The 22,601-nt window shown below is 44.6% G+C and overlaps 1 protein-coding gene across 1 annotated transcript in view; it reads right to left on the bottom strand.

Annotated features, from left to right (window-relative positions):
- Nucleotides 1–22,601, bottom strand: part of LOC137634353 (roundabout homolog 2-like) — a 233,994-nt gene that overhangs the window by 60,166 nt on the left and 151,227 nt on the right. The window contains 2 exon segments of the mRNA XM_068366750.1: nucleotides 226–323; nucleotides 3,184–3,352. Coding sequence (XP_068222851.1) covers nucleotides 226–323; nucleotides 3,184–3,352 — 267 coding nt within the window.

Raw genomic sequence — 22,601 nt, 5'->3', positions numbered from 1 at the left:
TGATCTGAACATAAAACATATTCTAGTTTTATCATTTATCAATAATATAAGGTATGTTCCAAAATGGTATACAAACTTTTCTACGTACAATATATTAATTTCCAATCATTTTTACGGAGAAAATTACAAATACAAAGGTTAAATGAAGTAGTAATGAAGGCAGCTAAGTCTTTTAACTTGCACTTTTTATAATCAATGAACATTACAATATAATCAAATGCTTACTGTAAACAGTTAAAGTAGCATTGGTTCGGGCAGTGCCAACAACATTAACAGCCTCACAGACATAAGTATCCTCATCACTTGGACTCACTCTACTAATCCTGTAAGACAAAATACAGTAAAAATATAAGAATAAAAAAAAACAGAATTTGTTTTTCTTAATATAAAACCACCCATCTAAACACACTATCTATAACCTTCAGGCAGCAGCTACTTAGACTTGCAATAAAGGATGAAAATGACAACCCTCACATGTAAAACTATGCATATAGATAAGATAGTACAAATAATGGTGATTTTTCTCAATTCCTGTCTATCTATACTAAGAAAATGGAGTGTAGGACTAGATCATGGAACTTTTTATTGTAGAGTATTTTGTAATAAAAAATTTACTTTAATACAACCCAACCAATTTCCATAATACAACCAAATCAATTTATATACGCCAGCAGAAAAAATGTTATGGATAATTAAAATGTTAATTGCACATTACAGAAATATAGTACCCACAACTAAACAAACACCTCAGTCACTAAGGTAAACATAATACATATACTGCATTAGCTCTGAGCATAATGCAAGGGTCAGACACTGATCATGTAAAATACATGACTTGAAAAATATATGTAAGAACTTCACTTCCACCAAAAGTAAGGCAAACAATTAATAATGCGTGTCCACTGTAAATCTCCTCTCAGTTAAACACACAATAATAGTATACAATAGTGCCAAAACCACCAACTTCTTATATACTGTTCCTGTACATTTCAAGGAATTTCAGTTATTTTAACTCACTGAATTTCTGACTCTTCTTGTTAAAGTTTTTATTCATCAATATTACTCAATCTTTTACAATAATTCCTTAAAAATTAACCAAAGTATTGAGTGACCCATTGAGTTCCATAGCTTGGTGTTAAGCATAAAATCACATATTTAAAAAAAAAAAAAAAACATGTCTAGTATTCATAACTAAACAACCAGAGTCCTTTAATAGGAATATGATATCAGAATAGTTGGAAATCAGCCATTATAAATTTATAACTAGGTGTCGGTAGTCATTGTTGTGTGGCAGGGAAACCCTGCCCTCTCGCCAGCACACTGGTTAACTACTTAACCTTCACCTAGGACTCGCGGGGTGGTTGAGGCTGGAAATTAAACTTAAAATGCTCAGGTATTTTATTTAGAAAAATAGAAAATCATATTCTTTTTAAGATGTGATTTGTTTCTACGCTAATACAAACCTTTGTCCTTTAATAGGATATTATCCTAAAGGATGGGTGAAGTCACTATAACCAAACTGAATGGTCTTGGAACTGAAGAGGTACTATTGTCTAGGTTTCTGTCCAGAGACAGAAGGTCAGGGAGAAACCCATATCATATCAGAAAATATCATCTGGAATATAAGCTCAATTAAAAGTGCTGTACAGTGATAAGTTTATGCATTTCCATCCATCCTTGTGAGGAAATGAGGACTGTGACTTAGACAGCATTATGGCGTGCCTCTCTTTCGACAGAAACCCTCTAGATAGAGGGATGGCCATAACATCAATACTATAGGGCATAGCCACTTAAAATTAATATGTCTTGGGTTCACCGCAAGGTGTCACGAATACCCGATTCTTTATGGGATGCAAATAAAGTAGGCTTGCCCTAAGATTATTGATATTGTAGTCCTTCGTTGCCTTCCCTTCAGAGGGGGATGGCAGCGAAGGATTAGTGGGCAGAGTATTGAGAAGAATGAAGAGGTTTAGCGGATTTCTTAAACTTCGAGGAAGGCCCAGAAGATGAAGCATCTCGAACTTTGCCTTCTTCTTTCTCCTCCTGCTGTACTCATGCCACTGGGAGAACTACTACTCCCTACTTTCCTCGTAAGGAATCAACTGCAAAAAGTCATAACTCATGCAAGAAGGGAACAAAGAATGGGGATTCATTGCCAACTCGATCACGAAGGTTCTGCACTGCCGACAGGAAACTCATGGGCAAGACCACAAGCCTACATGTGTTTTCTCCAAATCATTAATGCACAATAATCAAACTATCAAACTGCCTAAAAGTAGGGAAAGAAAGTTAAACAAGCCAAGTTTGGAACAGCAAGTGTATGTCTGTACGACTCAGTGGCTGAAGTAAAAAGTGGCTAATAGGTGGGCTTGCAGGGAAAGCAGGGCTTCCTTGCTATCAGCACCTCATTATAAATTTGAAATGCAGAGTTTCACCTTCACTGAAATCATTCTCCTATAAAACATGAGGGTTTGTATCCATGTAGGAACAAATTAAAGATGTATAAACTGCAAGAAAAGTTTGTAGGGGATCTAACACTACTGAAGGAGATTCTGCAATCGTAAAAGCTACAAAGCTGAACGATTCTTTCATGTCTTGAATATATTATATAAAACATAAAAGAATGGTGCAATCAACGTATGTTATAAAAATCCATAACAAATACCACCTTAAAAAAAAATAAGTACTGTAGAGTCAAAGTACAGACATATCACATGGGAAAAGAAATGTTGGGAGTAATGGAATCAGAATCTAAACAGAGAACAGTATAGGGAAAACCAAAAATATCTAAGACAGGAAGTGATATAAAAAGATGAAAAAAAAAGGGGCAAGATTTGTGGATAGAGTAAGAAGAATTGGTAGAGAGATGTAGGCCTAGAGCTGGAAAATAGGCTGAGAAATCGAAAGCTTTGAAATGATACAGATGTGTAATGAGAAAGAATGAGAAACACTTAATCAGATCAGTAAATAAGGATGTGGCAGGTCAAAGACCATTAGGAGAGGTTAGAAAATCATGGAAAAAAGCAATTAATTGAAAAACCTAGTCCTGATGGAAGCTGCAGCGAACAAGAGTACAAGATAGAAGAAAATACTGAAAAGAAAAGTCACCTTACAGCTAACCTGGTAAAGAAAAAAGGCAACATAAAAGTGTTTATCATAAGAAACACTAGTAATTTAACTTACCTCAAAGTATGATCATCTAAAATGTGCGTACGATGCTCTGGGAGGGGTCCCCGAAGTCTTCGCCAAGACACCTGTGGTGTTGGATCTCCACTAACTTGGCATTCAAATTCCACTGTGCGCTCTGTTAACGTTACTGTGTCCTTTGGGCCTCTCAAAAAGGTAGGTTTGACTGAAAATATGACAAAGAAATTAGAAATTTTGAAACTCTAGTACTAATTCTAAATTTGATGTCTATTTTCATACATACCTTATTCTCCACAAGTGTGTCTAGAGACTAACTCGACTACCACCATATTTATTCTCTTGGCATTTAATCAAGGATTTTTTCAAACTTTACAACTTCCACTATCTTAATATACTTCCAGTCTCATACTTTGCATGATGACCCACCTTAAATACATCTACAGTACCTTTAAACTACTAAATTCTCTATACCTAACACCTATCTCGTATACACTTGTGTTCTATAGTATAAAAATATACAGTAATAGACCTTTTATTCATTCATTACACCCAGTTTGAAAGATATTATCACCTAACAATTAAATATAAACTAAATATGACAAATTCGTAGATAATTTGTATTTTTCCTAACTATACAAACCTTAGCTATTTATTAGGGGTTATACTTTCGGCGGAGCTGAAATGACGAGCCATTAAAATTTAGCGAGGGTTAACTACCCACAGAGCTAGTTAGTGGGGTAGGGGTAGGGGGCTTGCTACCACTCCCATTCACACACCTGTGATTTACCTCACTTTGCTTGGAGGTAGGATTTCAAGGGGGATAGGGATGGCGGGCAAGTTTGTATAAATAGCTAAGGTTCGTATAGTTAAGAAAAATGATATTTTAATTATAAAATAAATTTTTGAATATACTTACCCGGTGAATATATAGCTGCAACAGAGTTGCAGCTATATATTCACCGGCTAAGTTAAATATTTAAAAATACAAATTATCTACAAACTTGTCATTTGTTCCGTAACTGGAATACTGTACAAACCACGCTATTTATTAGGGGTGACTCACCCATTAGGAAGGGTGGACATCCCTGCCAATCTGGCTTTTGGTTTTACCCGGGGGGCTCCTTATCTGAGTATGTTAGTACTCAAAAATAATTAGTCCCTGCCCTAGCTAAAACCTTGCTATGCAAGGTCCGCAGCCTACGCAAGCTGTGTGTTGAGACTTGCAGAGGTGTGACTGTCTAGGTAAAGTCATTCCGAGTCTATTGTACGAAAAACCTGATGTAACCAAGACTTTCCCAATAACACCGCGTCAGGGTATGGGGACGCAACAGTATTAGCTTAATACTAGGTACACAAGGGAGCATGGTTTACCTGCAGTGGTTTGAGGTCAGCTTATGCAGAGAACCCAGGATGCTGCTTTCCCCACAAGAGGGTAGGATGAAGAAAAGAATAGGAGCCAGTCAAATCTTTTCATTCACGCAGACTAAAACTGGGTAACAGTGCCCTCAACTCTCTGCTACTTGTCCAATACGGAGCTTGAGGTATACAACCAGCTGTTGTGCAGCCACCACCAGACCGATAGAGATCGTATCGAGTTCCTGTGGGTCACATCTTGCAGGAGAAAGGTTGTGAAAGTCACCTGTAGCATTCACATCCTTTCTTGTAGAACCTGTGTCACAGAGTAATCTGCTAGGAAGGACCAGGGGCATAGCTATGCACCTGACATCATGAGTCGTCATGTTGAGATGATGTTTTGGTGATCCTCCTCTAGTCTCTCCCAGAAGAGAAGGGACCAGGGTGGGCTGTTGCCATTTTCTTAAGGTAGAGTCTCATACTGTACCTTACCTGGGTATAGTAACGGATGACCTGGATCGTCCGTTACCGAGTGGAGGATCCGTCACCTCTGGAGACTGTGTCTGGCGATATACTAAGGGACGAAACTGAACAATGCCTTTTGCCCTTCTCATTAATGGGCGATGTGGAAAGAGAGACCATGAAGTTCCTTGACTCGTATAGTTGCTGTCAGAGTGTGTAGGAACATTATCTTGTTAAATCAGGTGAAAATTTGTTGCCTGGTGAAGTGGAACATAAGGAGATCTCTTTAGAGATCGGAGAATTTGAACCATGTTCCAAGAGGAAGGTCTCAATTCCGACTGGAGAAAGGCAAGTTGTAAGTCCGTATGAGTTAGGAAAGGTCTATCGATGAGAGGATGTCCCTTCCTTTCAGTTTGAAGGTGAAGGATCAAGGTTGAGTGATCATCTTTACCTGTCTAAAATGAATAGGGGGTTTTTTCCTCTTGTATATACTCGAGGATTCTGCTATTGCTGGAATAGAGGTATCGAGTGGAGAGAGACACTTTCACATGACACCCACCACACAAGATGTTATACTGCCTGGTAGAATGAAGCTGAGGAATTCCTCAAATATCTAGACAACCTTTTCGCAAATGAGGTACTTGGTAGTCTCCAGGCGTACAATCATGGCAAAGCTATAGCTTGTGATAGGTGTCGAAGTGGATTGTCTGTGATGTGGAGAGAGTATCACGAGCTGCAAAAGGTTTGGAAACCGTTCTGCGTAATGCCATAGCGGAGCTAGGAGAGTCCTTGAGAGACTGACCGATGTTTTAGCCTTCTTGAGTGCCCTTCTCCAGACAAAACAGGGACGAGACGTAAACGTCATTGTTGTACCCACTGTTGTTGGCCTGTTTTTTGCCAGAGAGCCTTGGGGTCTAGGGCTGGGGAGCAACGGCAGCCTGAGGTTCAGGAGCGTTGTGAACAGATCCCTAGTTAGAGGACCCCGTAAAGTCAGGACTTTGTTGGCTACAAGGCGATCCAAAGACCATTCGGTATACCTCATCTGAGATGCTGTGCACAGATAGTCGTCGAGCACATTCCTCTAGTCTGGAATGAAGCGGGATGATAGTGGCACCGAACGGACTTTGGCCCATCTTAGTGTTTATACTGTTAGATGGGAAGAGGCTACGAGCATGTTCCTTCTTGCTTGCCGATTTGAGCCTCTATGTGGTGTGTGGTATTGTCGCCCATCGCATCACCGAGTGGTCTGTTAGAAACCGGTGAGGCTGCTGAAGGACCAGAAAGTTGGCCTTCATCTCTCAATAGATTCAAGTGAAGGTACTTTCGGACTCTGTCCAGAGGGTTGAGGTCATGTGGTGCAGCATTATGGTCCCTCCTCTCTTCTTTTGACGTGTTCTACGCACAGCATCAAGTCCAAGGGGTGTGGAAGGATGAGAAGGTTATACTGCTCTGTAGATTCTCGACTGACACCCATCCCTTGAGGTTCGTCTAAACTTCTGGTCCCATGGGAGTCAGAATGTCTGGGTGATCGAGGGCTTGATTCCAGTCAGACTCAAGTCACTCTGGGATGGGAGTTCTTCTCGTTTTGAGAAAGTTTGCGGAGATTGATGTCTAGAATCATTCCCAGATACACCAGTCTTCTGGGAGGGAAGTAGAGAAGACTTCCGCAGGATCTTAGTAAAAAGACTTCAGAAGTTCCGGTGCTAATGCAAGTTGCCACTGAGTCTGCTAAGGTCAGTCAGTCGTCCCAAAACGGAGGAGACAGAAGCCGATCCTGTGGGACCAGGATGGGTGTAGTGGAAAGACCGAAGCACAGTGCCCTGAAATGGTGTTTCTTGTTTGTCTAGACTGAATCTTCCAACCTTGGACCTGGAAGTAAGTGTCCTTCAGGTCCAGTGTGCAAATGAAGACCTGAGGTATTAGCCCTTGTTCGAACTCCAACATGGTGTGGACATCGACCCAAAGGCACAGCTCCTTGCGGATCCTTTTGCATGGGAGATTGTTGACGCTGGAGTCTTGACTCGTGGCGTAAAGGTTCAGAATACCCTGTGTAAGAATTCCTTTAACAGAAGGAAGGCAATGCTTAGCCCTACCATGCGCCCTGATGGGATCGATGCTATTTCTTAGAATAGAATCAATCTGGCGAATGTTAATCAATGGTTAACGGTTGGGTGCCGTGGTTACTGTGCAGTTAGAGAGTGCTCGCAAGTAGTCCCCCTGTCGACAAGCCGTTGATGAGGGTTGTCGATCGTTTACCGATCACTTTAGTGTGATGGCGAACGGCCAGTAGCAAGAAGTATGTTGTATAGCTTCTGAGCTAGGGAACTACGGGCAGAGATTGACTAGTAAGTCCGAGTCATGAACTGCTGGCAAATTGCTGATGATCGGTGAATCGGAGGTTTGAGCCGAGGATGGTAACTGACAGGGAGATGAAGGCTGTCTGGTCAGTCAGCCAATGAGTTGGTAATCTGCTTTGAGAGCCCCAAGAGACAGCAGAATGGTTTAGTGATAGTCAGTTGGTGATGAGGCATTGACGATCAGCGATCGATCACGGACCGGTGAGCTAGAGATCAGCAAGCTGACTATGGTCCCTCCTGGTTGGTCAGAGATCAGCAAGCTGACGATGGGCTGGTCAGAGATCAGCGAGCTGAGTTCAATGATCGAAGAAAGATGAGCTGCCTGATCAGCAAGATGATGACTGGTTATTGACTAGCAATCGGTGATTGGAACGCTAGCAATCAGAGAACGTTAGTCATTGGAGGGACTAGAGGTCAATGATCAAGCTGAGCTAGCAATTGGCAATCTGGTGATCAGCGAGCTAGCGATCAGCAAACCGTGAACTAGCCATTAGCAAACAGTGATCTAGAGATTAGTCTGTTGATGCTTTCTTGTTTGTTGACGGTGGTCTGTCAAGGAAAAAGAAACTTCAGAAGCGACAGGGACTAAGGATTCCCCATTTTGATTCCCCTTAAAAGATGGAATCTTCGGGATCTTAAATCCTTCTGTGAAGCCTCTTTCCCACTTTCCTGGAGGCCATGTTATGCATTTGCGGGGAGAGGAATGGGGCAATGGTGACCTGTCCAAAAAGTTTTATTCCTTTTTTCTGCCTATTGCACCAGTGTGCAGGAGAGTACTGGTGCGATGGCACACAGGATGATGCTGGTGCTCAGTTTCTGCTGAAGCGCAGTTTCCGGTGAATGCGCAGAAGTGTGCTAACAGGCAAGCACTGGTTCTTTCTGAAGAGTTGGCGCATTGGCGAGCGCAAGTGAGCAGGAGGGTGCTGGATATGAGAGCACAGGAGAGCGTTGGCGCGCGGTAAGGCACTATGTAGTTTGTGCAGTCTCCCTAGAATGCGTCGAAGCGTGTGACTGGTTGCGCAAGAGTGGGTGCATTGGCGTGCGCATAAGAACACTATTGGCGCGTGCGCGGAAGACCGTTGGCACGGGCACGGAAGACCGTGCGTGCGGAAGAGCGTTGACGCACGCGGAAGCAATGGTGCGCATGATAATGCTTGCAGGAGGGAGCTGGAGAGTCCAGGACCGAAGTCCAAGGACTAACTGTAGCGTAAGGTAGCGCTGGTATGTCAGCAGGTCAGCTGGCAGGACGACTGGGATGAGCCCTTTGGAAGGGCAAACATCCATGATGGAGAACGTAAAAGGTCCACGGAAGTGTCCAGGACCGAAGTCCAAGGACTAACAGTGGCGTAAGGTTGCGTTGGTAGATCGGTAGGTCAGCTGGCAGGACGATCAGGAACTGGGATGTGCCTTAGGAAGGGCGAGCATCCACCGATGGGGACCTTAAAAGGTCCGCGGAAGCGTCCAGGACCGAAGTCCAAAGGACTACCAGCGGCGTAATGTTGCATTGGTAGATCGGCAGGTCAGCTGGTAGGACGATCAGGAACTGTGATGTGCCCTTTGGAAGGGCACATAGAAGAGTCCAGGACCTAAGTCCCGGACTGAGTTGCAGCGCAAGGTTGCGCTGGTAGGATGATCAGAAACTGATGAAGCCCATGAGGGCTGGTGGACCAGCAAGCTGGCCTAAGGAGGAGGCCAGGACCAAAGTCCACGGACTAAGTTGCAGCGCAAGGTTGCGCTGGTAGGATGATCAGGAACTGATGAGCAGAGTGATCCTCCAAAGAGGTGTCTCTATGAGTGGCCTCTCTCGCGAACGAGAGAGGTGAACACTTCGTAGAAGAGACTTGATGACGCCCAGTGGATCAGAAAAGCTGACCTTCAACAGTAGCGATCCTCCGAAGAGGAGTCTCTATGAGTGGCCTCCCTCGCGAACGAAAGAGGTAAACACTTCGTAGAAGAGACTTGCAAAGACTGTGCTCCGCCCCTGAAGGAAGAGAGACTCGGCAAGGGGGGAGAGAAGTCAGGGTGAAGGCAGCAACAGCAACAGCAGTCTGAGACGATAAATTTATTAAGATGTGGGAAGTTCTCTCTCGGAAGGGAGAAACAACCTCACACCTGGGAAGGAAACTTTCCCTCGGAAGGGAAGTTGTCCAACCCCTGGAGGCGAACCTTCTTAAGCGTTCTAAGATGATCTGAAGTGCTGGTCATATTGTCACGGGCGTACTTCTAAGAGAAGGGACGACGTCCTCTGAGGGACGGCAGTGACAGCAGATTCCCCGGGCACAAACAGAACAACTCTGCTTCGTTGGTACTCTTAGTCGAACGAAGAAAACTGCATAGTTAACGGGGAAAAAATAAAATTAATTAACAGAAATTCCCTAGGGAGAAACTCCGAAGAGGAATCCCGAGGGAACAACCAAAAATAAGTATTGCACCGACAAAAACATTTAATTATTTATAAAATTTCCTAAGGAGGAACCCCGAGGGAACAACATAAAATTAAGTACTGCGCCCTTTCTTCCCCAGTCGACATCCACAGGAGAAGGGGGGGGAGTAACTGTAATAAAAACAGAATTACAATTATTTAAATCGGCCAAGAATATTCAATAATAGTGAGAACCACTGATCCTCCGAAGGGAAGTGTTCCCCACGGAGAAAAGCTGAAAAGTTAAGATAATTATATTTTCACTAAATATAATTGAGACAAACAATCGGAAGAGCAACGTAACCCCCGCACAGGAAAGGGGCTTCCCCAATAGTACACTGTTGTTGTAAAGGTGAACGACCTCGAGAAGAGAAAGACCGTAGTCAATCTTTGAGAGGCCACATTCCCTTCACTCAGAAATCCATGTTTCCCATAGGAAATGGGAAAAGGCGAAGACAATAGTAGAATGAAGAGGGTCCAGGCGATGACGATTCCCCTGCGGCGGCCGAGTTAACGGTTATATGCCGACAGGAAGACCGATGGACCAGAGAGGGAAAGGCCATTCCCCACGAAGTGGAACTGTACGGGGCCTTGCTAATGTACGCAAGTGTCGTTGTCGTATATGTATCACACACAGCACAAATACTGAAAAGGAAACTTAAATCCCATTTCTATACACATATATATACATAAACATTAAGAATGTTTTCATATATATATATATACAAGTATAAGAAAAAGTAAGTTAAAAGACAAAAATTAATGGCAGTCCAGAATAGGCGAGAGGAACAACCGCTCTCGATCAGAGCCAAAAGTAAAGTGACTAAATCACAGGTGTGTGAACGGGAGTGGTAGCAAGCTACACCCCCTACCCCCGCTAACTAGCGGTGTGGGCAGTTAACCCTCGCTAAATTTTAATGGCTCGTCATTTCAGCTCCGCCGAAAGTATAACCCCTAATAAATAGCGTGGTTTGTATTCCAGTTACGGAACAAAACAAAATTAACTTATTTTGAAGAAAAGCCAATGCAGTACAAATAATTTTAACCCATCAAACCAATTTCCTCATATTGTACCTCCTCATAATTAGGTGACAATCTCACTTTAGATATAACGTAAAAATAGAACATGCAAACCTCAGAACCCATATACCGATCAATTCTAAAAGAAAAATGACAATTGAGTCATTTGTATTTTTCCTAATGATACAAATCTGTAGCTATTTATAGGGATCATACTTTGGCGAAGCTGGAAGACTAGCCATAAGACTTTTAGCGTAGTGTAACTACCCTTCCACTAGATAGCAGGAGGGGTAGCCCGCTACCCCACTCATACACACACCTGTGTTGTCTCGTGAATTTTTATTGCAGGCAGGATTTATTGGGAGACAGGTGAGGGCGGACCAATTTCTATAAATAGCTACAAGTTTGTATCCCAGAAAAAAAAATTATTTTCAAATTTGTCATTTGTTCTGACATTAAATATTAACTTTTTCTATTTATAGGGATTGACTCACCCCATAGGAGGGTGGAAGTCTGAACCAACTGGCTGGTATTAGACCAGGGGTTTTCCCAAATGTTCTAGCGAAACTGGAATTCGGTATAAGAAATGGACGAGTGCTGGCTAGTTTGGTATTTTACTCTGTATGTTTAATAGGGGCTGGGGCATAATAACTTAAATATTGGTCTATTAAAATGTGAAGTATGTTTTTCACTCTAAGTCCATTGTTTACAGCTGAGAGACTGAATGGGACTTATTGCGAATGTGTTTTTCACATGGTTTGGGGAGCTTTCTGTGTATTTACAATGAAGTATTTGTCAGGTAGTTTTTTTCTAACCAATTAACAGCCTACAAGTACTTCTTACTAAGTTCCCGAATGTTGTTCTACAACAGTCATTTTTTCCCACCTTCGTGTCCAGTTTCCACTTAACCACCATCTCGTAAAGACGTCTCCCAAAGGAAACTTAAGGGAAGCACATTAACCTATTTCAAAATTTAGTGTAATTTTGATTAAGTCGGCAACTGATTATGATGGAAATGCTCTCCGTTCAATGTAAAGCTATTAATACGCATGTGAAATTAAAAAATAACAGCGAAAAAAGGACTCAAAGGTCAGATTCTGACTTAATTTTCCGGGAAGGCCAGAATATTTTCGACTGCAAAGCTTTTCTACAGATTGCCAAGTAAAAGGACGACAATGTCAATCATAAGGTAAGAAATTATAGTACTTGTAATTTACTTTTTCATAATGGAAGGATTTATTTGTGATTCTTTTAGTTCGTGACCTGGGAAGGGGGGATCCGGCTAATGTTTGTGACCTGGGAAGGGGGGTCTGAGGGCTTGCCCCGGCTAGGGGTTGTGACCTGGGAAGGGAGTCTGGGGGCTTGCCCCCAGCTAGGGGTTGTGACTTGGGAAGGTTTGTGATCTAGGAAGGGGGTCTGGGGGCTTGCCCCCGGCTAGACCCAAATGGTATTTTTCAATTGTTTTTTTATAAAGACCGATTTCTTAGCTCCAAAGTTATCTTATTTTGCGCAAGTTAGCAAGAAGAGGAGCTTTTAGCACTTGTTGGAGGATTGGTAACGTTACTCCCCTACGTAAAGGTGTTTGTGGTAGCTCGAGTTCAACTGATTACCGCCCAATTTCCATAACTCCCATATTATCTAAAGTTTTAGCGAGTCTTCTGGCAAAAAGTCTTAATAGGTTTGCTGAAGGTAATAATCTATTCCCTAGTTTGCAATTTGGTTTTCGTAAAGGCCTTGGAGCATGTGATGCCCTTCTTACAATCTCAAATGCTGTACAGAAATCCCTTGATTGTTGTCAGGAAGTTTGTATAATTGGCCTTGATTTTAGTGCTGCCTTTGACCGTGTTAATCATGAGGCCCTTATTTTCAAACTCAAACAGTTGGGAGTGGGTGGGTCGTTTCTTAGCATTATTATTGATTTTTTAAGTAATAGATTGCAAAGAGTTGTTGTTGATAGGCACCATAGTGAGTATAGGAATGTGATATCCGGTGTTCCACAAGGTAGTGTCTTGGCCCATTACTTTTCATACTATATACACATGACATGTGGTTTGGTCTAGAAAACAAGCTTGTTGCATATGCAGATGATGCTACTCTCTCTGCATCAATTCCATTTCCTGAATGTAGATCTGGGGTTGGTGAATCCCTTAATAGAGATTTAGCTAAAATTAGTGCATGGTGCAAATTATTGCGTATGAAGTTGAATCCTAACAAAACTCAGTGTGATTGTAAGTAGGTCAAGGACGGTGGCTCCTCAACATCCGGATCTCAGTATTGATAATGTTTCTTTAAATTTGTATGACTTAAAATTTCATGTGTGATTCTCGACAGCAAATTTGATTTTGAGAAACACATTAGGTCTGTCTTCTTCAATTGCACAAAAAATTGGCTTATTGAGGAAAAGTCTTTTAAGATTTTCAGTGATCAATCTATTCTGAAGAAGTGTTTTAATACTTTCATTCTACCTTGTTTTGAGTATTGTTCTCCTGTCTGGTGTTCAGCTGCTGATTCTCATCTTAATTTGTTGGACAGAAACTTACGGTCTATTAAATTTCTCATTCCTGATCTAGATATTAATCTTTGGCACCGTCGTACAATTAGTTCATTATGCATGTTGCATAAGATTTTTCATAACTCTGACCATCCTTTACATTCAGATCTCCCTGGACAATTCTATCCTGTTCGTAATACTAGGCAGGCAGTTAATTCTAATAGCCTGGCCTTCTACATCATGAGACTCAATACTACACAGTATTCTAGAAGTTTTATTCCAGCTGTTAAAAAGTTGTGGAATGATCTTCCTAATCGGGTAGTTGAATCAGTAGAACTTCAAAAGTTCAAAGTTGACCAGGCTGACACGAGTCTTTTAAAAGTTTTTTTGGGCTCAAGCCATGGCGTCCTGATGGAAGGTTCCTTTTTGGTAGCTTCCTTGGGTATAAGACTACCAAGATATTCCCAGAGAATTTAACCACAGGTTATCACAGAATTCTAACTTCTGGAGCGAGTATCTCAAAGGTTTCCCTTTAAGACATCGTAATACAACAGGGGACGCGCATGTCTGAACGCGCCACATAGCTATCTTCACCCCGAACAGAGTTAATGCTTCGGTGTGTAAGGACTGAGAATAGCTGGGAGCCGTTCCACAGCTAATCTCACTCGTGGCTACTACTGATACTCGAGACGTAAACAAACGGACGCCATTGCTCTAATGACGTCACGCCCGTCTTCATCCTTTGTTTAGTAGCTGCCCTACTTAGACGGATTTTCCCTGTGTTAACTTTATCGTTTTGCATCTTCGCTATGTCGTTACCTTCAGCCTCGCCTTCTTCTGGAAAGTTGAGTACAAGGTTCCAGTATTGTTTAATTAAGCTCTGGCCGTAAACTAAATATTACTTTTCGAGATAATTGCTGTTTTGTGGCAGAGCTGTGCCTCTACCGGACCCGCCATTTTATGGCGTCGTTGTTGTTATGCATGTCTTATTTAGTTAGCCACAACAACGTTTCCGGCATTATATACTAATCGAATACATTAGTTTATTTAGTCTTCATAGCTAGGAACTTTTATATCGTGTTTAGACGCTTTTTATCGGTCATCGATTGACCTCATACCAGTCGGCTACTATAGCCCCCAGGCCAGGAGCCTACATACAAGTGTTCATGCATGATTTATTAGTGATCCTAGACTAAGTTATGAAGATAGTGGCATTATTTTACAATACTTTTGACAGTGATGCAAATGTTTTCGCCTTCAGGGACCATATAGGGGATAGGCTAGTCAGTGACTCTTTCTAGCCTAACCTAATGTTAGGACCCCTATATGCTTCCTTCATCCCCTGCCTTGGCATTCCCTCTATTTAGCCTTGATTCCTTTTCTGAGTAAAGGGATTAATTGTCTAATAGAGTATATATCGCCTCTCTGTCCTCCCTAAAGGAATGAACCCCCTTTAGGGCTGCGTCCGAGAGTGAGGTTAGGCTAGCCTACCTCTATGGCTAGGATAGTCTATGACTTTCCTGCGATAGCGATATGTCTTCTTCCTTTCCTAGTGCAGGACTCTTAGCCCTGTGCTAGGTTAGGTTAGGAAGGTTTCTCTGTTCCATGCTGAAACTGTACTCTTGCACCGTTTTAGCTGATCTGCCTGATCTTAGGTTAGGGAGTGTCCTCCCTTTCCTTAGTGGCCGCTCTGGTACAGAAACCCTTCCTGGGAAGACTTCTATCTTCTCCCTCCCCACCTATCTCTTGTATAGCCTAGCCTATGCTTAGGTTAGTTTATACCCATCTGTCCCCTGTCCTACAACTCCTCCTTAGGGTGGAATAGTAGGGCTACCCGAGCTTCCTTGTGCAGTCCGCTCTGGTACATATACCTTCATAGTGTCCTATAAGGTTAGTTACTAGTATAGTTCTGCATAGGGGAGTCTCCCCCCCCCCCCCTTGGGTGTTCCCTAGCCCTCCCTTGGGCTACCTTGCTCCCGGTCCCTAGTGACCCCTGCTCATGGATGTTAGAGCCTGCCTCTATCATGGGTACACCCCCTCAGGGAGGGGGAGGGATGTCTGGAATCCTGATGGTACTTCCTACATCCCTTCCCCCCTCCCCCCTGTCTCTCTCCCTATCCGGGTGCCGGTCTCTTGCCGCCTCTACTGTCGGCAATACCTGCCTCCTACTTGGTGACTCTCCCTAACCTTGCCGCCAGCCCCCCGTGTACCGAGGGACTGCCGGCTGCCGCCGGCTACTACCGGCGGCTCTCCTACTCCTATCTAGTCGTCCGCTTGCCGGTCAACCGCCGGAGTGCCGGCATATACTGCCGGCAACCCGATACAGCCTTTACCATCCTTATCCCAGTCACCAACCTGGCATCCTCCGACTGCCGGAGCCGCCGCTCCCTGCCGGCGTGCCGCCGTTGTGCCGGCGGCCGCCATCCTGGTATTTGACTGACTTTGAACATTGTCTGTCCTAATGCCAGAATCTATGCTGGAGCGAGCTCCGGCATGCCGGCGGCTTGCCGGATGCCCCGGAGGCGTCAAGAATACTTGCACCCCCTTACTGTAGCTATCATAAGACTATGATAGCCCTATATCGCAAACAGATAAGCTGCTTCTGCTATTAAGATCAGTACCTAGTACTGCTCTATTAGTGATCATGCTGTCTCTTTGCATTCTTCTAATTCCAGCATGCTATGTGCATCTTAGCACGGCTGGTTGCCAGAAGCAGTTACCTTTTAAATGAGGCCTTCTGGCCCTTAACTGGGAACCGAATGAATTCGGTCCCAATCTTGTCCTTGGTTTTTTCCATGGAATTCCAAAATACTTGGAATTCTAGGAAACTATATCCAGTGCCCTCGGTCACTCGGATTATCTAGGGACCAAGCTTATGGTAACCAGCCGGGCGAGATGCATGGAGCATGTTCTCCTTACTATTTTCATTCTCTATGCATCACACCTTCTTAAGTTAAAATTAATGATTAATATTAACTTAGTTTAAGAGCCATTCTTATGACTCCCCCATACTCATTTTCTCTTTCTTCCACAGGAGGAGCAGATGAAGTGTGATTTCGCCTTCTGCGCTGTGAAACGCCCGCAGTTTTACGGGCATACGGCTTGCAGGACTCACGCCCCTTGTGCAGACAAGAAAGGGGATGTGAAGTTTTGGAATCCACTGGATTGTACGGTCTGCCAGGCTCACCTAGTTGAGGCCTTCCATAACCCTCCTTCAGCAGAGGTTAGAGACATTTCTCGTGAAAAGCTGCGCAAGTGGGTGCGTGGCTTCCAGAAAAATGCTACCGGACCGTACCTGGCCACCGAAGAACTGAGGTCACTATTGTTCCCTAAGGCCTCCCCTGACTCAGTGGTACCCAAAGATGTGATCCCCACTGTCCAAATTACGGTGGAACCTGATGTGGTCATGGCTCAGTCCATGCACGAGTGTCGTTTGGATTCCGAGGATGACGAACAGATTTCGGACGTCTCGGAAGACACGGAGAAGACGCTTATGGCTCAAGGAGCCGAAGATGACGAAGACAAGGTGGAGTACACCGAGTCGGAGCTAGAAGCTGCTCCCTCGTCCATCCCCCCTCCTACTCCTACACCGACGGAAATGTCTATTCCGTCTACCTCCTCGACTCCGGATCCTTCTTCTTCTACTCAAGAACTGATCCGGCTGATTAGAGCCGTCATGGACGACAGGCTGAAGGAGAACCAGGAGTCCATCAGGTCGATGATAGGATCCAGAGAGCCGAAGAAGATTTCGGTCAAGGATCTCCCCGCTTGCTCTCATGCCAACCCGTGGAGGTATGCAGAGCATATGGTTATTGCGACCGGCAGGATCTTTGTCAGTGATAAGATCGGCACGGTCCCTTTGGAAGATGTGGAGTTCTTCCCAAGCTTTGAGGCCTACCCGGACTGTTACGTCCGGCTTCGTTCCGAACCTGCCTCGAAGGAAGAGACCGAACCTAAGGAAGAGATAGTGTTCGATCTCGCAAAGGCCCAGGCTATGCTAGCCTCCGCATTTAAGAGTAGAGGCTTTACCTGCTCTAAGCTTCCGGCATTGAGCAAGAAGCACCCTACTTACGTTGCACCTGATACTGCGGTTCTTCCATTCTTGGAAAAGGCCTTAGCTGCATGCCTTAAAGCGGCGGAAGAAGGGAAACCCTGCCCTGCACTGGAGGAGTGCAGACCCTTCTCCATCGTGACCCCCCCTGACGCTCGACACTGGAAAGATGTTCAGCATACTTTCGTCGTGGGAAGGCTCGATCCTGACGTCGCCGGACGTCAGTTTAATGAAGACCTCCCTAAGCTCAACGATCACCTCCTTCGCCGGGAACAAGACACGAAGGAGAGGCTTGCGGCATCTCTTTCTCATCAAGTCCAACTGGAAGTTATGGCCTGTGACACTAGAGTACCAGATCACTACATGGTACTCTCCAAATCCCACTTACTGACGGTAATGAAGGACTTGTACCACTTCATAAAGGCTCGAAGAGCCTGTCGTGAATTCGTGTTTGCCGGTGCCACCGTGAAACACGAACCCCGGAGGCTGATTTCCTCCAACATCTGGGGAAAGCACCTGTTTCCTTCTGACCTTGTGAAGGAAATAACTGACAGAGCCGCCACGGAGAATAGGAACCTTCTCCACAAGTGGGGCATGTCCAGGAAAAGGAAACCCTCTCAGGACGACGGACCTCAGCCTAAGAGGAAACCTCAAAAGTCAAAACCCCAGCAACGTCAGCAAAGACGTCAGTTTCCGGGACCCGCTACCTCCCAAGTGGTTGCCCAACCACAACAGACCTTTCAGTTGGTCCCCCAACCGGTGTTGTCACAGTCACCGGTCTTCACCCCTGCCTTTGAGCAACCATCAACTACCTTTCATGCCAAAGGTAGAGGCTCATTCAGGGGTGCAAGCAAAGACGCATCTCGCCGTCCCTCCAGAGGTAGAGGAGGAAAGGGAGCTAGCGGCCGAGGCAGCAAGTCCTCGGGACACCAGAAGCAATGAAGTGCTTCCGGTGGGAGGAAGACTCCGCCAATTCCAGGATCGTTGGACCTTCGATCCCTGGGCACACAGCATCATCAAGAACGGTCTAGGCTGGAGTTGGACGCAACCACCCCCAATCTTCCAGCAGTTCTTCCAGCAATCAACCCCCCTTCTGGAAGAATATGTTCTAGACCTCTTGAACAAGAAGGTGATAAGGAAGGTAAAGTCCACCAGGTTCCAAGGGAGACTGTTTTGTGTTCCCAAGAAGGACTCAGACAAACTCAGAGTCATTCTGGACTTATCCCCCCTCAACAAGTTCATAGAGAACAACAAATTCAAGATGCTGACGCTTCAACAAATAAGGACCCTTCTGCCTCAAGGCTCCTACACGGTCTCTATAGACCTGGCGGATGCCTACTGGCACATTCCAATGAACCATCACGCTTCCTCCTACCTAGGATTTCGACTCCAAAGGAAAAGCTACGCCTTCCGGGCCATGCCCTTCGGCCTCAATGTGGCCCCTCGGATCTTCACAAAACTGGCGGATGCCATAGTACAACAGCTCCGCCTAAGAAACGTCTAGGTGATGGCCTACCTCGACGACTGGCTAGTCTGGGCTCCATCGCCCGAAGAGTGTGCAAAGTCTTGCAACGAAGTTACCCAGTACCTAGAACACCTGGGATTCAAGATCAACGAGAAAAAATCTCGCCTCTCTCCAACTCAGAAGTTTCAGTGGTTGGGAATCCACTGGAATCTTCAGTCACACCGCCTTTCCATCCCCCAGAAGAAAAGGAAGGAAATAGCAGGGTCTGTCAAGCGACTACTGAAATCCAAACGCATTTCAAGACGACAGCAGGAACGAGTTCTAGGCTCTCTACAATTCGCCTCAGTGACAAACCCAGTGCTTCGTGCACAGCTAAAGGATGCCGCGGGAGTCTGGAGACGCTCGGCATCCATCGCTCGAAGAGACCTCAAGAGACGGCTTCCAAACAGACTACGACGCCTCCTAAAGCCGTGGTCGGAAGAAAAGGCCCTGAAAAGGTCCATTCCTCTCCAACACCCTCCTCCATCACTCAACATCCACACGGATGCCTCACTGGAAGGTTGGGGAGGTCACTCCCACCAGAAACAGGTTCAAGGTACCTGGTCTCCACTATTCAAGACGTTCCACATAAACATCTTGGAGGCCATGGCGGTCCTTCTAACTCTGAAGAAGTTATCCCCGCCGCCCTCGATCCACATCCGTCTAACCCTAGACAACTCGGTGGTAGTTCGTTGTCTCAATCGCCAAGGCTCAAGATCGCCCCAGATAAATCAGGTGCTTCTCCCAATCTTCCGTCTGGCGGAGAAGAAGAAGTGGCACCTGTCTGCAGTTCACCTACAAGGATTCCGCAATGTGACAGCGGATGCTCTATCTCGGACAAACCCGATAGAGTCGGAATGGTCTCTAGACGCAAGATCGTTCTCCTTCATCTCTCACCAAGTCCCAGAACTTCAGATAGATCTCTTTGCAACGAGCGACAACAATCAACTTCCTCTGTACGTAGCCCCGTACGAGGACCCCAAAGCAGAAGCAGTGGACGCCATGTCACTGGACTGGAACAGGTGGTCCAAGATCTACCTGTTCCCTCCCACCAACCTTCTGTTGAAAGTCCTCTCCAAACTGAGAACCTTCAAAGGGACAGCGGCCCTAGTGGCTCCCAAGTGGCCCCGGAGCAACTGGTACCCCCTGGTCCTGGAGCTGCAGCCCAAGCTGATCCCTCTCCCGGGCCCAGTTCTCTCTCAACAAGTACAGAAGTCGACTGTCTTCGCTTCATCATCGAAAATCAAGGACCTTCATCTCATGATTTTCTCTCCCTTGCCGCAAAGAAGAGGTTTGGGATCTCGAAGAAAAGTCTAGACTTCCTAGAGGAATACAAGACCGAATCCACGAGACGGCAATATGAATCATCCTGGAGGAAATGGGTCTCCTTTGTCAAGGCAAAAAATCCTAAAGAAATCACAATTGATTTCTGTATGTCCTTCTTCATTCACCTTCATGGACAAGGATTAGCAGCCAATACGATTTCCACCTGCAAATCGGCCTTGGCTAGACCAATTCTATATGCTTTCCAAATTGATCTGTCCAACGACATCTTCAACAAACTACCAAAAGCATGTGCTCGCCTACGTCCAGCACCCCCTCCGAAACAGATCTCCTGGTCACTAGACAAGGTACTCCATTTCGCCTCCAACTTGGACAATGATTCATGCCCCCTCAAGGATCTGACTCAGAAAGTTATATTTTTATTTGCTCTCGCTTCGGGAGCTCGAGTCAGCGAAATAGTGGCATTATCAAGAGAAGAAGGACACATCCTGTTTACCGATTCAGGAGAAGTGACCCTCTCCCCTGATCCGACGTTTCTCGCTAAAAATGAATTACCCACCAAAAGATGGGGCCCTTGGAGAATATGCCCCCTGAAGGAGGATGTCTCTCTATGTCCAGTAGAGAGTCTCAAGGTCTATCTTCGCAGAACTTCAAACTTTGGTGGAGGCCAACTCTTCAAAGGAGAAACATCGGGCAGCGACCTGTCACTGAAACAATTAAGAGCGAAAATCACCTACTTCATTCGCAGAGCGGATCCGAACAGTACACCCGCTGGTCATGATCCTAGAAAAGTGGCATCTTCTCTGAATTTCTTTCAGAGCATGGACTTTGAAAGCCTTAAAAACTTCACGGGCTGGAAGTCCTCGCGAGTTTTCTTTAAACATTATGCGAAACAAGTGCACGAAGTCAAACATTTTGTGGTAGCCGCAGGTAGTGTTATGAAACCTGCACCTAACTCTGCGTAGAACAGTGAGTTACTTGGGACTCTAACTCTTCGGGTGCCTATGTTGACCCTCGAGCGATTCATAGTGATGTCTAAAAACACTTAGTGCTTTTATAACTGTTCTTATCCCAGGTGAAATGTCATAGTGTCACACAAGTGCCGCATGCCTTGAGCATGATGTGTTATTTAAAGACTTGCGTTCCTCGAGAACGAGTACCTACTAATATCCTGAAATTCCTTTTCAGATTCAAGAGCAAGCCTTTATTTCTATGTACATTATTATTACTGTAAATGAACTTTACTTTTGCTGTAAATTATTTAATTTCTGCATTGTGAAATAAAATTTCTATTTTATTACTTATGCGTCTCTTTCAGCTCCTACTTACTATGAAATACATACCTGTCATAGTTTTATTTATTCCTCCTTTCATATGGTTATGAAGAATTTAAGATGTTTAATCCTAAATTATATTCACCCTGACTAAGTAAGGTTCCTACACGAATACTTACTTCTGATAACCAAGAGATGAACTCTATACACAGTGCCCAACCACCACTGGTCTAATTTCAGAATGTTCCTATACAAATACCAAACATTCCGCTTCATCTCTAAGTTCTTCAAGTTCTTCTCTCAGGATGAATAGCCCTTCAATACCACTTTGACGTCGGCATAGCCCATGGGAACTTCCTGCCAAGGGGGGCAGGATACTTCGTTCCTATGGTTCTTTATCTAAGATTACTTTGCTGTTTTGTCAATGCCTAGGCACTTAATACTGGGGGAAAATCTACCACGATACATTGATTCTCTGGTACTCTTCCATCAGGACGCCATGGCTTGAGCCCAAAAAACGGATTTTGAGCGAAGCGAAAAATCTATTTTTGGGTGAGATAGCCATGGCGTCCTGATGGACCCTCCCTACTACTTCGTCCAGTTTTGTTCCCACCCTGTGCTACTGTATCATGGTGATGGGCAGCAACTGGCTTCAGGATGAAGACGGGCGTGACGTCATTAGAGCAATGGCGTCCGTTTGTTTACGTCTCGAGTATCAGTAGTAGCCACGAGTGAGATTAGCTGTGGAACGGCTCCCAGCTATTCTCAGTCCTTACACACCGAAGCATTAACTCTGTTCGGGGTGAAGATAGCTATGTGGCGCGTTCAGACATGCGCGTCCCCTGTTGTATTACGATGTCTTAAAGGGAAACCTTTGAGATACTCGCTCCAGAAGTTAGAATTCTGTGATAACCTGTGGTTAAATTCTCTGGGAATATCTTAGTAGTCTTATACCCAAGGAAGCTACCAAAAAGGAACCTTCCATCAGGACGCCATGGCTATCTCACCCAAAAATAGATTTTTCGCTTCGCTCAAAATCCGTTATATACGACATAGCTGTTTTTGACGTTGTTAATAGTTTATATAGGACATATTTGTTTTGAAGTTGTTACTGTTTTAGAATGATTTATTATGGTGTTCTCATCATCTATTTATTTCCTTTCCTCACAGGGCTATTTTTCCCTATTGGAGCCCTTGGGCTTATAGCATATTGCTTTTCCAACTAGGGTTGTAGCT

The sequence above is a fragment of the Palaemon carinicauda genome, chromosome 44 (assembly GCF_036898095.1).
Source record: "Palaemon carinicauda isolate YSFRI2023 chromosome 44, ASM3689809v2, whole genome shotgun sequence".
NCBI classification, from domain to species: domain Eukaryota; kingdom Metazoa; phylum Arthropoda; class Malacostraca; order Decapoda; family Palaemonidae; genus Palaemon; species Palaemon carinicauda.
This window is presented reverse-complemented; position numbering and strand designations above follow the sequence as displayed.